This window comes from Lissotriton vulgaris, chromosome 3_1 (genome assembly GCF_964263255.1).
Source record: "Lissotriton vulgaris chromosome 3_1, aLisVul1.2, whole genome shotgun sequence".
Lineage (NCBI taxonomy): Eukaryota > Metazoa > Chordata > Amphibia > Caudata > Salamandridae > Lissotriton > Lissotriton vulgaris.
In genome coordinates, this window is record NC_141689.1 from 424,946,973 (window position 1) to 424,964,173 (window position 17,201).

Genomic DNA, 17,201 nt, shown 5'->3' on the forward strand with positions numbered 1-17,201 from the left:
CGCGTCGAGCAGAACAAAAGCAGAAGGGCCCCACGCAGAACTCGTGGAGTATTGGGGGCTGATCTTCTTCGCAGATGGAGCTCGGGATCGGGGCTTCTTAATTCCCAGTGCACAGCTTCGAGGGTGCCTCAGGAGCTGCACAGGTAGCAAGTTGCAGGCTTTTCAAGATGTCCGGTCCTACGTGTCTTGTCGCCTCTTTGGATCCCAGCGGTGCTGCAGTCATGAAGAGAGGGTCAGAGAGGTCTGTAAGTCTGGGTCTTGTCAGGCTCTGTGCTCGGGTTCCGGCGGGAACGTCGACAAAGCAAGCCGTTGATTTGCTGGATGGTGCCTGGTTGCACAGGGTGGTCACTCCTTTGCCACAAGGGAGATTCTTCAGGCTTCAGCAGAATGTCGAAGGTCCAGAGTTTCGTTTCAAGTTTCAATCGGGATCAAATCTAAAGTCTCAGGACTCAGCTCCTATCTTTATACAACTAAAAGGGGCTGGATTACTGACTAGGTGCCTCCTGTGGGTGGGACCCGGAAGGGGGGTGGTTACATATCCTCTTCTTTGTCCAGTTTCGCTCTGAGCTGGGGCTGGAGTGCCCCGGCAACCGATTTGAACTGGGGTATGCATTGAGCACCTAGTGTGCCCCAGGCGGTGTCTCATTCTATTCAGCCCTCCCTGTCCCAATACACAAAGTCCTGTCTGGGGTGGTGCTCGCACCTCCCCAGGCAGGAAACCTATTGTCCAAACCTCCGTGACTGGAAGGACTCCCAACAGCAGGAGGTCAGACTTGTGTCAGTAGCGGCAGCGTCCATTTTGTGACGCTGGGGCTCTGGTTAACTTTAACCGGGATAGTCCGCAACAACATCTCTTCTCCCTCTAGAAGGGTGGAATGCTACCCCCGGTGCCAGAATTGGCGAGTGGGTAGTATTCCAAAGCGTATGACACCTTATACTACATGTTTGGATAAAGCCAAACCAAAGTTAGCATTAACCGCGAGGATTATAATGCACTTAAGAGTATATGGTATGGCAATATCATAGAACAGCTATAAGGACATGGTTCCGAAAGCTGCAGACAGGCTCAGCTTATGCTAGAGCACCATCTCGCACATAACCAGGCACTCTGCCTCCAGGATTGTTAAGGCCTGCCATAGGAGTGACTTATAGGTTACTATGTGTCTATATATAAGGTAGGTATAGGAATACTATACCTAAGCAAGGGGTGATTATACGATCTTGCCCCAGCTAAGTGACCAGCCAGTTGTCTATTTGAGTGGCCAGCCAGGGGTGGTATGATACATGCTGCAGCCCCTGGTAGGCCTTGGTTACACCTATGCCCTGAGTACCTAGGGTACACTTCTACAGGGGCTGACAAGGTGAACCAATTCCCAATTGTGGATGTACCTAGAGTACATGGTGTAAATTTAGAGAGAGTGCATCTGTGCTGTAGGTCTGATTAGCAGGCCCACAGCCTTATCGAAGTCGAAAACCAGTAAAGCTAAGCAAAAAGTGGGGGTGACCATAGGAAGCAGACCCTACTCTCCTACAACGTGTAAATAATTGATTACCCATATAACAGCTTTCTGAATGTTTGTGCTCAGTCAAGTAAACAGCAGCCCATAGCTGCTTTTAACTACTAGAACACGTTAAGATCTGGAGGGCCACTAGCACCCCTTACTCTTCTTCCTAAATTCAGGACTTAGTTTTAAGAAAGTATGCATTCCTGGAAAACTGCCCTCAGAAGGTTAATTTTTTTAAACATTAGTTTTGTATGCCATTTGCTGGCTGTATTTTCAGTCTTGCCTAATTAAAATGTCTTATATGTATTTGGTTTTGATAGGTTTATTTAAAATGGAAAATGTTATTTTGACACTGATACTTGTCTGAAATGTATTTTCATTGCATATGTTAGAGGTCCAGTCCAAAGCTATATGTTCTGGCTTATGCAGTTCTTGCAATGTAGGTGCTTGATTTGTGAAATGTCCTGCTTTTTAAAATGTTGACCTGATTTACTTGAAACCTATTTTGTTAGTCTGTATTCCCATGATATTTAGTTTGCTCATCAAAGTGGCACGTTTTAAAAAGATTCAAAATATTTAGTATCTCTTATTTCACAGCCAGTTAATGTTTATCTGATCTTGTAGGTTATGAGGATCGAGATCGAGGTGGTGGTTTTCGAGGAAGAGGTTTGTAACCATATATCTATTTTGTTTGCATTACTTTTCCCAGAAATTTTAAAGTGAAACTGCATTGTGTGAAAAGTATTTTGACGTCCACACCAAACATTCTGAAGGGCACAATTAGAAGTAGCAGTTTGATCAGTTCATCCAGGTCTTATTTTGCATGTATCATGTTGATTTTGATTGGCTTGCCGAAGTTTTAGATGGGCTATTCACTACAGACTGCCCTCAAATTGCCATGCGTAACTACCTTTAAAAAGTTTGAATAATTTAATTTCATTTGGTAGAGGAACCAATACGAACCTGATGCGTTTTTGTGGCCAACGTACCACTTAATCAGAGGCATTTCTCCTGTATGCATTGGAGCGCTCTTTGTACTGCATGCTGATTGGTTGAAAATCCCCATTGAGTTTAACCACGTATTTGATTTCTTCATACAGCATGCTGGGATGTGTAGTCACATTGAGCTTTTATTAAACCCCTATATTAGGTTCCAATGCGAACAGATTTAAGAGAGTCCGTTAAAATCCTTAGTAGTATCTGGTTGTGATGGGTAACCAATCAGCATGCAGTACAAAGAGCGCTCCAATACGTACAGGAGAAATGCCTTTTGTACCGCTTTGTTCGCCATAAGTTGGCGTGGTATGCTCAGACGTGAGTCCCTTGCTCACTTTTCCACTGGATACAAGCAAGCCTAGCTGAAGATGGCTGGAATGCCAGAAACCGGTCCTAAGAAGCTTGTTTCTGGTCCATGGCTTGGCAGTTTGGGTTGGACCTTTCCCATGAGGCACAGGGTCAGACTGATTTGCATATGGCCATGTCTGAACTGGGGTGGCAGAGTGGGCTAAAGAACGGTGATGGATTAAACCCAGATCTGTTGACTGGGTGTGAGAGTTTGATTGGTTCAGATGCTCCGTCCATCACCACCCCCTTTTGTACCGCTTTGTTCGCCATAAGTTGGCAGGGTATGCTCAGACGTGAGTCCCTTGCTCACTTTGCCACTGGATTAAAGCAAGCGTGGCTGAAGACGGCTGGAATGCCAGAAACCGGTCCTAGGAAGCTTGTTTCCGGACCATGGAAGGCATGGCTTTGCAGTTCGGGCTGGACTGTTCCCATGAGGCACAAGGTGGTCAGACTGATTTGCATATGGCCATGTCTGAACTGGGGTGGCAGAGTGGGCTAAAGAACGGTGATGGATTTAACCCAGATCTGTTGACTGGGTGTGAGTGTTTGATTGGTTCAGATGCTCCATCCATCACCACCCCCTTTTGTACCGGCCTTATCTCAAGACAAGAGTTTGAGTTTATGAAGAATGACTATCCAGTGACGCCGCAACTTTACCTGATGCCTAAGATTCACAAAGATGCAGAGTGCCCACCAGGAAGACCAATCATATCTGCGATTGGAGGCCTTTTTGAGAATACAAGCAGATTCATTGACTTTTTCCTCCAGCCTTTTGTCCACAAACTACCAGCCTACATAAGAGACACTGGCGATTTTCTATTTAAAATTTATGACTGTACTTGGGAGAATGATTGTTTTCATGACATTAGATGTGCAAAGTCTGTATACCAGAATTAGACACAGGGATGGTCTCAACACACTTAATTACTACCTAGGCACAAGAGACATAGGGTTACACCAGCATACACTCATGCTAGTGCGGAGGGGTGTTTGGAGAACAACATCTTCATTTTTGATAGGCTCTTTAACCCGTCGCCGGCGTTTTCGTGCACGAGTGGGGAGGTAGTGCTGCCGTCGGTCATTGGACGACGGTGTAGGAGAGTAGGGTCAGCAATCCTATGATCACCCAGATTTTTTGCTTTTGTTTCACTGGTTTACGACTTTCTCTGGCTGTGGGCCTGCCAATCAGACCCACAGCCTGGCTGTTCTCTCTCTAAATGACAACATGTACCCTAGGTGCATTTACCAATTGGTACTGGGCCACCTTATCAGACCCTGTAACTCAGGGCATAGGTGTACCCAAGGCCTACCAGGGGCTGAAGCATGTATTATGCCACCCCTGGCTGGCCTCCTGAATTTGACACAACTGGCTGCATGACAGCTGGGGCAAAGTCGTGTAATCACCCTTTGCTGTAGATATAGTATACCTATATCTAACCCTAAAATGGACACACAGATTCCTATCAGTCACTCCTATGGTAGGCCTTGACAATCCTGAACGCAGAGTGCTTGGAATCGTGTGAGATGGTGCTCTGGCATGAGCTGAGCCTGTCTGCAGCTTGCGGAACCAAGTCCTAATAGCTGTTCCATGATATCGCATACCATATACTCTTAAGTGCATTATAATCCTCGCGGTTAAATGCTATCTTTGGTATTGCTTTATCAAAACATGTCGAGTAAGGTGTCATACGAATTGGAATACTAACCCCTCGCCAATTCTGGCGACGGGGTTAGCATTCCACCCTTCTAGAGGGACACGACATGTATGTAACTGTGAACCCCGGTTAAAGTTAAATGAAGCCTCAGCTCCACAAAATGGATGCTGCCACCACAGACACGAGTCTGACCCCCTGCAGCTGGGAGTCCTTCCAGCGAGGGGAGCCTGGACAAAGGGTTTCCTGTCAGGGGCGGTGCTAGCACCGTCCCAGACATGGTTTTGTATATCCTGGGTAGGCAGGGCTTTACAGGAAGGTGACTGCTGAGTGGCACCCCGGTGCTCACTACGCATAGGCCAGTCAGAACCAGTTCCAGGGGCACACCAGCCCCTGGCCTGGGGAAAGTCCGGCATGGGAGAGAGGTGTAACCACCCCCCTCCTAGTCCCACCCATAGGCAGGACCTAGTCACCGGGTCAGCCCCCTTTTTTAGTATAAAGATAGGAGCGGGCCCCCTGTTCAAATTAGATCATCTTTGGAATCAAGACACGACTTTCTGCGAAAGACATCAAGATTTCCTTCTTCAAGATTCTCCCTTGTGGCTAAGGAGTAGTCACCCTGCATCAAGCGGGCACCATCCTAAGAACACTGCGGTCTGCTGCAAGTCCTTCTTCACGAATCCGACGACCCAGCTCGACGAGACCCGGCTTCCCTGGCACCTCTGACCTCTACTCACCTCTACAGCAAAGCTGAGAACCGTGAGTGCGACGAGACCTCGAGGGACCGACGATCGCCAAGACTGCACGACTTCTTTGCAACAAGCCCACTGTGTGCTCCACTGGTGAGTGCTTTGGGGTCCGAGAAGCCCCAACCCTGAGCAGCTCCAGCACGGAAGATCAGCCCTCCAGCATCTCCACGATCTGCGTGGGGCCCTTCTGCTTTTGCCTGCTCACCGCGTTGTTTGGCTACTAGCCGGCTGGCTTGTGGCCTTCTTCACGACGCCCGACGACATCACTGCTGCTGGTCTGGTTGCTCCAGACTGGCCCTTGCTTCCTTCAAGAGAGGCACCCCGGACCCTCCTGGTCCACTCCAGACGCCATTTTGAGTCCACCGCGTGGGCTTGAATTTGCCAAGGCTTTGTTGCCCAACCCTGGGTCTAGCGATGCCGACAGCTTCATCCATCGTGGGACAGCTCGCTCCTCCATCCTGGTCGCCGACAACGCCTCCTGGTCCGTGAGATCTGCAAACACAGCGTCACCCACTCACCTAGTCGAGGTGGCTACCATCCGGTGCCCTCCTGGTGCCCACTGACTACTGGCTAGTAGTCTCGAACTTGGTCCCCTCTGCTTTCAGGTGTCATCTTCCTTCGATCCAGGCTTGGATCCATCGAACTTTCTTCACTGGTCGCCTGCCAGCAACTTCTTTCTTCCAGGCTCCTGGTCCGGCAACGAGGATTCCCGACGTCTTTTGAGACCTATGCAGCTGCAGCCCCTGGGCTAGGTAACTTCGGCATTTCCGTGTCCCAGCATAGCCTCACTATCCAAGGGTCAGGATCCACTTTCGTTTTCTCCCTACCAGGTCGGGTTCTCCCGAGAACACTAACTTTGTTATTACTAGCTACCATAGACTTTGTCCCGCATCACGCGTGAGAGTGCATACTCTGCACCCGAGTCCCCTAGGCCTCCTAGAAGTAATCTGAAGATTCTATAGTCAAGTCCTAGCGATTCCAAAGCCTATTAGTACTGTACTTACCTGCTAGTAATTTCACATTCCACTTTCAGAGTATATGGTTTTCCGTGCCCCTCGGGCATTTGTATATACTGTGCTAACTTAAGTATTTTCGTAAGAGTTTTGTGTTGTGCTTAGTACCCTGTCCTCATAAAGAGTACAGGGCTGTTGTGATTTTAATAAATACACTGTTTATTTTCATAACACTTGTGTGGTGTCCTTTCACTTGGTATTCAAGGGGTATATGTGTGGTATAACAGCTGGCTTAACACGCCCTCTCTAGTCTTTAGCCTTAGACTGCTCGTATCCACGCTACTAGGATAGCTGGTCTATAAGGTTGACTTACAACCAATCATCAATAAGGGTTGCTGGACTGATACATAGTGTTCACTAGAATAGTGAGCACTGCATATCAGGCCACCTTCTCACAGACGGCAGCCAGGAAAGGGTTAATAAACATACAGGGCACAGCCATGGGTACTTGCTTCGCCCCCAGCTATGCTAATTTGCATATGGGCTGGTGTGAGGAGCAAGTACTCATGAAAACATACCACTCACAAATGTCAGAAAATGTGAAACTGTATTCACGATACATAGATGACATCTTCATTCTGTGGCAAGGCCCAGAACAGAGTGCAATGGAATTCACAACTGAGATTAATAACAACCCTCTCAGTTTTGAATTTCACATGCACTACCAGTAAAGAATATATAGTACTTCTAGATCTGGAACTATGTCTAAAATAACAAAGTACACTCCAGGACTTTAAGGAAGCAGACAGCTGGAAATTCCATACTCCATGCTAAGAGTTTTCATCCCACTTACCTAATAAAGAGCATCCTTATCGCAGAATGCTTAAGGATGAAACGTAATTGTAGTTCGTCAAGTCAACAAGTTTATTATGACCAATTGGTCTTTAAACTACACACACATTCATAACACAGATAAAAATACAACTATAAAATTCTATTCTTAAAAAGGACCTAAAACCAAATTTCATTATTTTCTCATAAAAGCTTTTTGTATTTACATACTATAAGACAAAACCAAATACTTAAAAATTCAACACATAAAATACTTTGTCTCCAATTATCCCTCCTTGGTCCCCCCTTCCCATTTCCTTATTGCATGATAAGTCTTTTTGCTTCTTGTACAAACTTCGCCTAGGCAATTGCAGTGTCCAAGAACTGCATATCCATAAGGAGCTTAATTGCTTGTGTCTTTGAGCTTATTCAATATTTTAAAAAGAGTTGCCTTAAAAGATTTCGCCGTACCGGATGCAATTTTTGGCAATCCATTACAAAATGGACACTGGTACATTTTACATCTATCCCGCATGTACATTTACCACAGTCATCCATTAAATTATTTTTTATTCTCATTTGAGCGGGCGGGATTGATGCCTATTCTCGCTTTCAATAATTCCAATATCATCGCATAATTTGGTACAGTATCTAGATACGGATACCAATTGTCGTTACTCCAAGTATTTAGCATAAAATGCACAGACTCCTTTTGATTCAAGTAATCCAAGTCAATCTACCTAGACTTTTCATTTCCCAGGATTTTTAGAACATTCTTCTGTTTATCAATGCATAATGACTCGGTCAATTTTTACTTTTAAGGTTTCACAAATGGAGTACAGTTTATGTTCAAAGCATGTGGGCTGCTGAATTCATATCTGTGCATAGATCGCCGCCTAGTGTTGGGTCCGGATGATTGCACATTGTTGTCCTGGAAGAGTCTTCGAAGTATCACGAGATAGGTGGCTCCTCCCCTGTACTACAGTGCGCATGGGCATCGACTCCATCCTCAGATTGTTTTTTTCCGCCATTGGGTTCGGATGTCTTTGGTTCCCTCTTGTCGGAATCGATAGAAAAACTTTCCTTGAGACCAAAAGGTCTTTGGTCTATACGTCGGTATTGTCTTGCGTTCGGCTTAACAACTTCTAGTTCGGCTCCGAGCAGATTCTTGTACTTCCGCGTGCTCTCGGCGCGGAAGGCCTTGTCGACGCTCCAGACTAATCGACCATCCATCATGGAACGAAGTCCATTCAAGAAATGTCCGGTCTGTAACTCGAAGTACCCACACATCGACGTCCACCCGGTGTGCAACAAGTGTCTGTCGCTGGACCACGATGAGGCCAAGTGTATGGCCTGTTCGCGATTCAGGTCCAAGAAGACACTCAAGCTCCGACGAGCTGCGCGCCTGGAGGCCCAGCAATCTGCTCCGGCGCCTACGGACATTTTCGATGCTGGGGAGGTCTAGGATGAAGATATCCAGGACGTTTCAGAATCAAACCCCGCGTCTGACGTCGAAGAAGACTACGACGCTGAGGGCGAGGTTTTCGAAAGCAAAGAAGTCGTCGAGGAGGTAGGAGACGACGACGGGGCCCTCGGGGCCATGGAGGATAGCTCGGACGAGGAGCTCCCTCAGACTGACTCTGGGGCCGTGCCTATCTATAAGGCCCAGGTCGAGGGATCGCCTTCGGGCCTTACCCGAGACCTCGATATGGGTTCCACGGCCCCGCCTTCGGGCCCGGCCACGGACATTGATACCGAGTCACTCATGGTCAAACCGAAAGTGAAAACTACGGCCTGGACGCCAGATACTGCGCAGGTGCAGATATCGAAACCGAAAGTGCGCATTGCATTAGTCGGATCGAAGACTTCTGAGGCCTCGGCGCCGAAGAAACCAAAGATGGCTGTCGAGCCAAAAGGCCAAGTCAAGGGTGCCGAGCCAAAGGCTGTCGCGCTGAAGACTAAGGTGAAGGTGTTCGACGCTGGCGCGTCGGTGCCGAAAGCGATCGACGCCGACAAGGGCCGGGTCGACGACCTGAAGAAATCTCTCGGCGACCCGAAGAAGCGACCCGACGACCCGAAGGTCCTCTCGGCCCCGCTTCCACATGACAAGGCCAAGGGTGCTGCGCCACGTGAGTCGACTCCGAAAATGACCTCGAAGGGCTCAACTCCAAAACCGTCCTCGAAGGACTCCGTGGAAACGGCACGTCCATCTGCCGCGTTCACAAAAAAGGTCACGGAGTCCCTGCAGCGTATTGGAGACGGCGCCGTGGCGGTCGAGCCGAAGGACCCTCCGCCTGCAAAGCCTCTGGAGAAACCGGTTAAGGCGCCCACACCGATCCTTTTTACCTTGCCGCCTAAAACGGCGCCAAAGGCTTTCGCTCCTAGGACGGGGGCCAGCGTGCCCGAGAAGGTCTCTTGGGCGCCGAAGGCGTCGCTGGTGGTCCATGGCCCGCGACCTCGACAACCATCGGAGGAAGAGCGTCGGGAACATTTCATCGACGCCGAAAGGGGCAGGCTTTCCCTTCTGAAGAGGAAAATCACCCCAGAACCCCAACTGGAGTCTTACAAAATCCCCCTCTAAAAGAAAACACACTCTGATGGTACCCCTGCCTTGATGGAACCCCTTTCACCACAAGCCCATGAGGTCTCGCCCACTTACTCTGATGTGGACGCTGGTGAGGGCGATGAGGAGGATGAATATAGCTATCCGGTCTACACAGACCCAGAAGATACAAATGAGCCCTGGTCAGCTGGTGGTGACCCTGGGGATCCTCATTCAGGCCAAGACCCTCAACTCTTTTCTGCTAAAACTTCACCTACTGAAGACTCTGCTGCCTTCTGTAGGAAGGTGGATACCTGACTATGGTTGCCCCCAACTTTTTTGCCTGGTGTTTTGCTGGTTTTCCGACTTAGTTGACCTGGGACCCTACTATTCAGGGCCTAGTGGCCCAGGCCTACTGCTCTCTGTCTGCTCTCTCTCTCTGTAAAATGGATTCCATGTACCTTAGGTACATTTCCAATTGGTACTGGGCCACCTTATCAGACCCTGTAACTCAGGGCATAGGTGTACCCAGGGCCTACCAGGGGCTGAAGCATGTATTATGCCACCCCTGGCTGGCCACCTAAATCTGACACAACTGGCTGCACGACAGCTGGGGCAAGGTGGTGTAATCACCCTTTGCTTTAGATATAGTATACCTATATCTAACCCTAAAATGGACACATAGATTCCTATCAGTCACTCCTATGGCAGGCCTTGACAATCCTAGTCGAGGTGACTACCATCCGGTGCCCTCCTGGTGCCACCTGACTACTGGCTAGCTGGCTAGTAGTCACGAACTTGGTCCCTTCTGCTTTCAGGTGTCATCTATCTTCAAGATCCAGGCTTGGATCACTTCGAACTCTCTTCACTGGTCGCCTGCCAGCATCTTTCTTCCAGGCTCCTGGTCCGTCTACGAGGATTCCCGACGTCTTTTGAGACATATGCAGCTGCAGCCCCTGGGCTAGGTAACTTCGGCATTTCGGTGCCCCAGCATAGCCTCACTATCCAAGGGTCAGAATCCACTTTCGTTTTCCTCCTACCAGGTCGGGTTCGCCCGAGAACACTAACTCTGTGAAATCTAGCTACCATAGACTTTGTCCCGCATCACGCGTGACAGTGCACACTCTGCACCCGAGTCCCCTGGGTCTCCTAGAAGTAATCTAACGATTCTATAGTCAAGTCCTAGCGATTCCAAAGCCTATTAGTACTGTACTTACCTGCTAGTAATTTCACATTCCACTTTCAGAGTATATGGTTTTCCGTGCCCCTCGGGCATTTGTATATACTGTGCTAACTTAAGTATTTTCGTAAGAGTTTTGTGTTGTGCTTAGTACCCTGTCCTCATAAAGAGTACAGGGCTGTTGTGATTTTAATAAATACACTGTTTATTTTCATAACACTTGTGTGGTGTCCTTTCACTTGGTGTTCAAGGGGTATATGTGTGGTATAACAGCTGGCTTAACACGCCCTCTCGAGTCTTTAGCCTTAGACTGCTTGTATCCACGCTACTAGGATAGCTGGTCTATAAGGTTGACTTACAACCAATCATCAATAAGGGTTCCTGGACTGATACAGAGTGTTCACTAGAATAGTGAGCACTGCATATCAGGCCACCTTCTCACACTGAGAAGTTGGCGGACCTCAACCAGGCGTGGCGACAAATCGCCACCGTCGTTGCCATTGCTCTGCCCAGTGAGTCGGTAGTGTCCAGCCCACACCGGATAGAATAACGCGCCGCATTTCGACCCTCCACAAGGGCTTGGCCGAGTTTAGCCCGGACCTCCACCGGGCATTCGGGCAACACGCCCGCGACCGTATCCCACAGAGAGTGGGTGTGGCAGCCCAAGAGGCATGCGGTGTTGACTGACTGCAATCCTAAACTCAGGGAGGAGAAAACTTTCTTCCCGTATTGCTCGTACCATCCGCCACAAAAAGTAACAGGACCTGAACAGGGCCTTCTTCACCTTGTCAGACATCTTGATAGCAGTGAAAAAAATTAAAGATTCAAAATCCAATAAGATTGTAGAAAAGAAACTGATCAGAGCTCAATGGAGACTCCCTAGCACAACGTGCAGTAAAAAAATCTGAGGCTCTGAGCTCTCTCAGGAAGGTTCTAGAGGGTGAGGCTGCTCTGATTGGTCCTGGCAAAAGATTGGTCTCTTTTACACAAAGAGTGATAAAATACAAAATGAGATGAGGCCTATGCCTGTTTTTCTCTTTTGTTTCTATGGTTTTTGTACTACCGAGGCTCCCATTCCGATGACGGGGAATGATACAAAGCATGGGAATCTATGAAAAGTCCAATACTGGGGCAAACTTTCTTCCCGTATTGCTCGTACCTCGGATTCCTGATCGGGGGGAGCATCCGGGAATGCGGTCTGGATAACCAGGCTCTCGGGGGTGGAGCGGGGTAGATAAACAGAAAGCAAAGGTCGCCCGGAGCCGGGCGGTGGCGCCTGGCCACGTTCCTATCCAAAGGCTGACCTGTAGCGGGCTTGGACCAAGTGCCCAGAAGAACGTCTGATAAGGCCTCATTAAATGGCAGCAGAGCTCGGCCAGGCTGGACTGCGGTTTAAGGACCTCAGTGAGGTAGAGGTCAGAGGTGAAAGTCGGGTCTCGTCGTGCTGGTCAGTCGGATTCCGGAGGAAGGACGTGCAACAAACCGCAGTGTTCTTGGATGGTGCCTGCGGGTGCAGGGTGACTACTCCTTAGTCACAAGGGAGAAATCTTGAGAAGTCGAGAGTTCCTTTCGTAGAAAGTAGTTTCAGGATTTAAAGATGATCTAATTTGGAAGGGGGCCCGCTCCTATCTTTATGCTAGGAAAAGGGGGTGGCACGCGACTAGGTCCTGCCCATGGGTGGGACCAGGAAGGGGGGTGGTTACACCCCTCTCCCATGCCGGACTTTCCCCAGGCCAGGGGCTGGTGTGTCCCTGGAACAGGTTCTAGCCGGCCTCTGCACAGTGAGCACCGGGGTGCCACTTGCAGTCACCTTCCTCTAAAGCCCTGCCTACCCAGGATACACAAAACCCTGTCTGGGATGGTGCTAGCACCGCCCCTGACAGGAAACCCTTTGTCCAAGCCTCCCTCGCTGGAAGGACTCCCAGCAGCAGGACGTCAGACTTGTGTCTGTGGTGGCAGCATCCATTTTGTGATGCTGAGGCTTGAGTTAACTTTAACCGGGGTTCACAGTTACATACATGTGTCCCTCTAGAAGGGTGGAATGCTAACCCTGTCGCCAGAATTGGCGAGGGGTTAGTATTCCAATTCGTATGACACCTTACTCGACATGTTTTGATAAAGCAATACCAAAGACAGCATTTAACCGCGAGGATTATAATGCACTTAAGAGTATATGGTATGCGATATCATGGAACAGCTATTAGGACTTGGTTCCGCAAGCTGCAGACAGGCTCAGCTCATGCCAGAGCACCATCTCACACGATTCCAAGCACTCTGCCTTCAGGATTGTCAAGGCCTGCCATAGGAGTGACTGATAGGAATCTGTGTGTCCATTTTTAGGGTTAGATATAGGTATACTATATCTACAGCAAAGGGTGATTACACGACTTTGCCCCAGCTGTCATGCAGCCAGTTGTGTCAAATTTAGGAGGCCAGCCAGGGGTGGCATAATACATGCTTCAGCCCCTGGTAGGCCCTGGGTGCACCTATGCCCTGAGTTACAGGGTCTGATAAGGTGGCCCAGTACCAATTGGAAATGTACCTAAGGTATATGGAATCCATTTTACAGAGAGAGCAGTAGGCCTGGGGTCCTGATGGGCAGGGTCCCAGGTCGACTATGTCAGAAACCAGCTAAAACACAGGGCAAAAAGTTGGGGGCAACCATAGTCAGGAGGTACCTTCCTACACTCAGCTGATGTCCAAAACACACTTTTGGACATGCCGTTCGATGGCGGTGGCTGACGTGGAAACCGCCGCGGCGGCGGTCTGGGACAACGGCGAGGCCAGTCCACACCTGCCCCTGCAGCATCCGCCTCAAAACCCTCCTAGTCCGAGCTTTCAGGCCCATGTGACACCAGGGGGGGGGGCAGGGTTCGCCATCAGCACCACCACTGGCGCACTTTCTCATCGGACAGGTGGGTGCTGCAAATAGTCTGAAGGGGCTACTCCCTCCCCTTTGAGGCGTCCCCTCGAGCCATGCCACGTGTCGGGGGATCACTTGAAACTTCTGCAAGAGGAAGTTGCAGCCCTCTTGGCCAAGGGGGCCATCGAGCACGTTCCTGGGCCAGAAGTAGGGTGTCGCTGTTACTCCCACTACTTTCTGGTACCCAAGAAGGGCAAAGGGGGCTTACGCCCTATCTTGGACCTACGGAACGCCAACGGCTTCCTCAGGAAGGAGAAGTTCAAGATGCTGACATTGGCTCAGGTCTTAGCTGCCCTAGACCCTAGAGACTGGATGGTAGCGTTGGACTTGCAGGACGCTTATTTTCACATCCCCGTCCTGCCGGCCCAGCGGCGTTACCTGCGGTTCACAGTAGGCCACGAGCACTTTCAGTTTAACGTGCTCCCCTTCGGCCTTACCAGTGCCCCACGGGTGTTCATTTAAGTCAAAGCTTTCCAAACTTTCATGTTGGTGACACACTTTTTAGACATGCATCACTTCGTGACACGGTAATGCAGTGTAGCGAGCACGAACGACCTACGAGGTGTTCGGGTGGGGGAGTTGGTGTTCTCCCCGGTGAAAATTTTGAAAAAAGAGTGGGCAAATGGTGCATTTTTAAGCAAATTTGAGAAAGCAGGAAGGTTAATAAAGCAATTGTGAATCTGTTCATCTGTTCTAACAAAGACAGTGATTGGTAAAACTGTTTATCGCTTGTTCTGCTGACATCCTAGGTGTGCAAAAATTAACTAATTTATTGGTATGTAGGAAGGTGGATATCTGACTATGTTTACCCCCGACTTTTTGCCTGGTGTTTTGCTGGTTTTTCGACTTAGTTGACCTGGACCCTGCTATTCAGGGCCCCAGGCCCACTGCTCTCTCTGTAAAATTAATTCCATGTACCTTAGGTACATATCTAATTGGATACTGAGTCACCTTATCAGTCCCTGTACAGTGTACTTTAGGTACCCAGGGCATAGGTGTACCCAGGGCCTACCAGGGGCTGCAGCATGTATTATGCCACCCCTGGCTGGCCATCTAAATCTGACACAACTGGCTGCACGACAGCTGGGGCAAGGTGGTGTAATCACCCTTTGCTGTAGATATAGTATACCTATATCTAACCCTAAACTGGACACATGTATTCCTATCAGTCCCTCCTATGGGCAGGCCTTATCAATCCTGAAGGCAGAGTGCTTGGAATTATGTGAGATGGTGCTCTGGCATGAGCTGAGCCCGTTTGCAGCTTGCGGAACCAAGTCCTAATAGCTGTTCCATGATAACGCATACCATATACTCTTAAGTGCATTATAATCCTCGCGGTTATATGCTAACTCTGGTATTACTTTATCAAAACATGTCGAGTAAGATGTCATACGAATTGGAATACTAACCCCTCGCCACTTCTGGCGACGGGGTTAGCATTCCACCCTTCCAGAGGGACACGACATGTATGTAACTGTGAACCCTGGTTAAAGTTAACTCGAGCCTCAGCACCACAAAATGGATGCTGCCACCACAGACACGAGTCTGACCCCCTACAGCTGGGAGTCCTTCCAGTGAGGGGAGCTTGGACAAAGGGTTTCCTGTCAGGGGCGGTGCTAGCACCATCCCAGACAGGGTGTTGTGTATCCTGGGTAGGCAGGACTTTACAGGAAGGTGACTGCAAGTGGCACCCCGGTGCTCACTATGCATAGGCCGGCTAGAACCAGTTCCAGGGGCACACCAGCCCCTGGCCTGGGGAAAGTCCGGCATGGGAGAGGGGTCCTGCCCTGGTCCCACCCCTAGGGCAGGACCTAGTCGCGTACCCACCCCTTTCTTTAGGATAAAGGCAGGAGCGGGGACCCTTCCAAATTAGATCATCTTTGAATCCTGAAACTACTTTCTACGAAAGGAACTCTTGACTTCTTCTCAAGATTTCTCCCTTGTGGCTAAGGAGTAGTCACCCTGCATCCGCAGGCACCATCTAAGAACACTGCGGTTTGCTGCACATCCTTCCTCCGGAATCCGACCGACCAGCACGACGAGACCCGGCTTCCCTGGCACCTCTACCTACCTCTACAGCTAAGCTGAGAACCGTAGGTGCGACGAGACCTCGAGGGACCGGCCATCATCAGAACTGCACGACTTCTATCGAGCACGACCACCGAGGGATCCTCTGGTGAGTGCTTTGGGGTACGAGAAGCCCTGACCCTGAGCAGCTCCAGCACCAGTGAGAGGCCTATCCAGGCGTCGAAGAAAACCGGAACAGGCGCTTCGGGATCGAAGCACGCAGCCTCGACGCCGCTTAAGTTTGGCCTTCCGCCCACAGCCCGTCCGAAGCAACTACAGGTGTCCACTGGACAGTGTCCTCCCAGGCACGGCTCGTCTATAAGGAACCTTCTTATGACGACCAGGCAAAAATGTATATTGACTCTGAGTCAGGCAAGCTTACCGTCCTCAAACGGAAGCTTGCGCCTGACCGTCCCTTGGAGGGTTACAAAATTCCCCTCAAACAAAAGAGGGTCTCCAACACCTCTCCGGTCCTTGTGGAACAGGACTACTCACACCATAGTGTTCACTCTCCTACACAGAGTGAGGAGGACATCAATGCAGACTTTAGTCAAATGGGTTTCTCCTATAATACTGACACTGATCAAGAGGTCTCCAATCAATGGTCTGGAGCAGGAGATCAAGGCGATGACCCTGATGACCCCCACACCGCTCCAGACTCTCAGTCCTACGTCGTAAAACCTTCACCAACTGAGGACACTACTGCGTTCAATGCCTTGCTAGAGTGTGCTGCCCTCAACCATGACGTCGAGATGCACGCTGAGCCAGTGGAAGAGGACTTCTTGTTTGATACCTTCTCCATTTCTGAACGTACCACCAAGACTTTGCCTATGCTTAAAGGAGTCCTCAAGCATGCCCCTGCCATTTTCAAGGAGCCTACTAAAGCCAGGGTTATCAATCCCCGGATCGACAAGAAATATAGGCCTGCTCCAGTGGACCCAACCTACATCAAAGGCCAGCTCCCATTGGACTCCCTTGTGGTGGCTAATGCGCGCAAACGAGCTAATTCTCAATCCATTGGTGACGCTCCCCCTCCGGACAAAGAGTCAAAGATCTTTGAGGCATCTGGGAAGCGTGTGGCGGCGCAGGCCGCTAACGTTTGGAGAATAGCCAATACACAGGCCCTGTTGGCTAGGTACGACAGGGCGCACTACGACACCCTAGAACAATTGATGCAGCACATGCCTGACATGTACAGAGAGGCAGCTGAGATGGTTATTCAAGAGGGTAAACAAGTCTCCAATGCGTCCATCAAATGCGCACTGGATGTAGCAGACACTGCAACGAGGGCAGTCAATACTAGCGTGATGCTTCGCCGCCATGCATGGCTGCGCATCTCAGGGTTTAAAGCCGAGGTCCAAACAACTCTCCTCAATCAGCCGGTTAATCCGGACTTCCTGTTTGGTCCCGAAGTTGACACTACACTTGAGAAGATTAAGAAAGACACTGAGACCG

General features: G+C 49.7%; 1 protein-coding gene across 4 annotated transcripts in view; it reads left to right on the forward strand.

The window, feature by feature from the left end:
• Positions 1–17,201, forward strand: part of DDX4 (DEAD-box helicase 4) — a 1,777,277-nt gene that overhangs the window by 725,623 nt on the left and 1,034,453 nt on the right. For all 4 annotated transcript variants that reach the window (XM_086960639.1, XM_086960640.1, XM_086960641.1 and 1 more), the window contains exon 11: positions 2,130–2,171. In XM_086960639.1, coding sequence (XP_086816765.1) covers positions 2,130–2,171 — 42 coding nt within the window. The remainder of the gene's footprint in view (positions 1–2,129; positions 2,172–17,201) is intronic.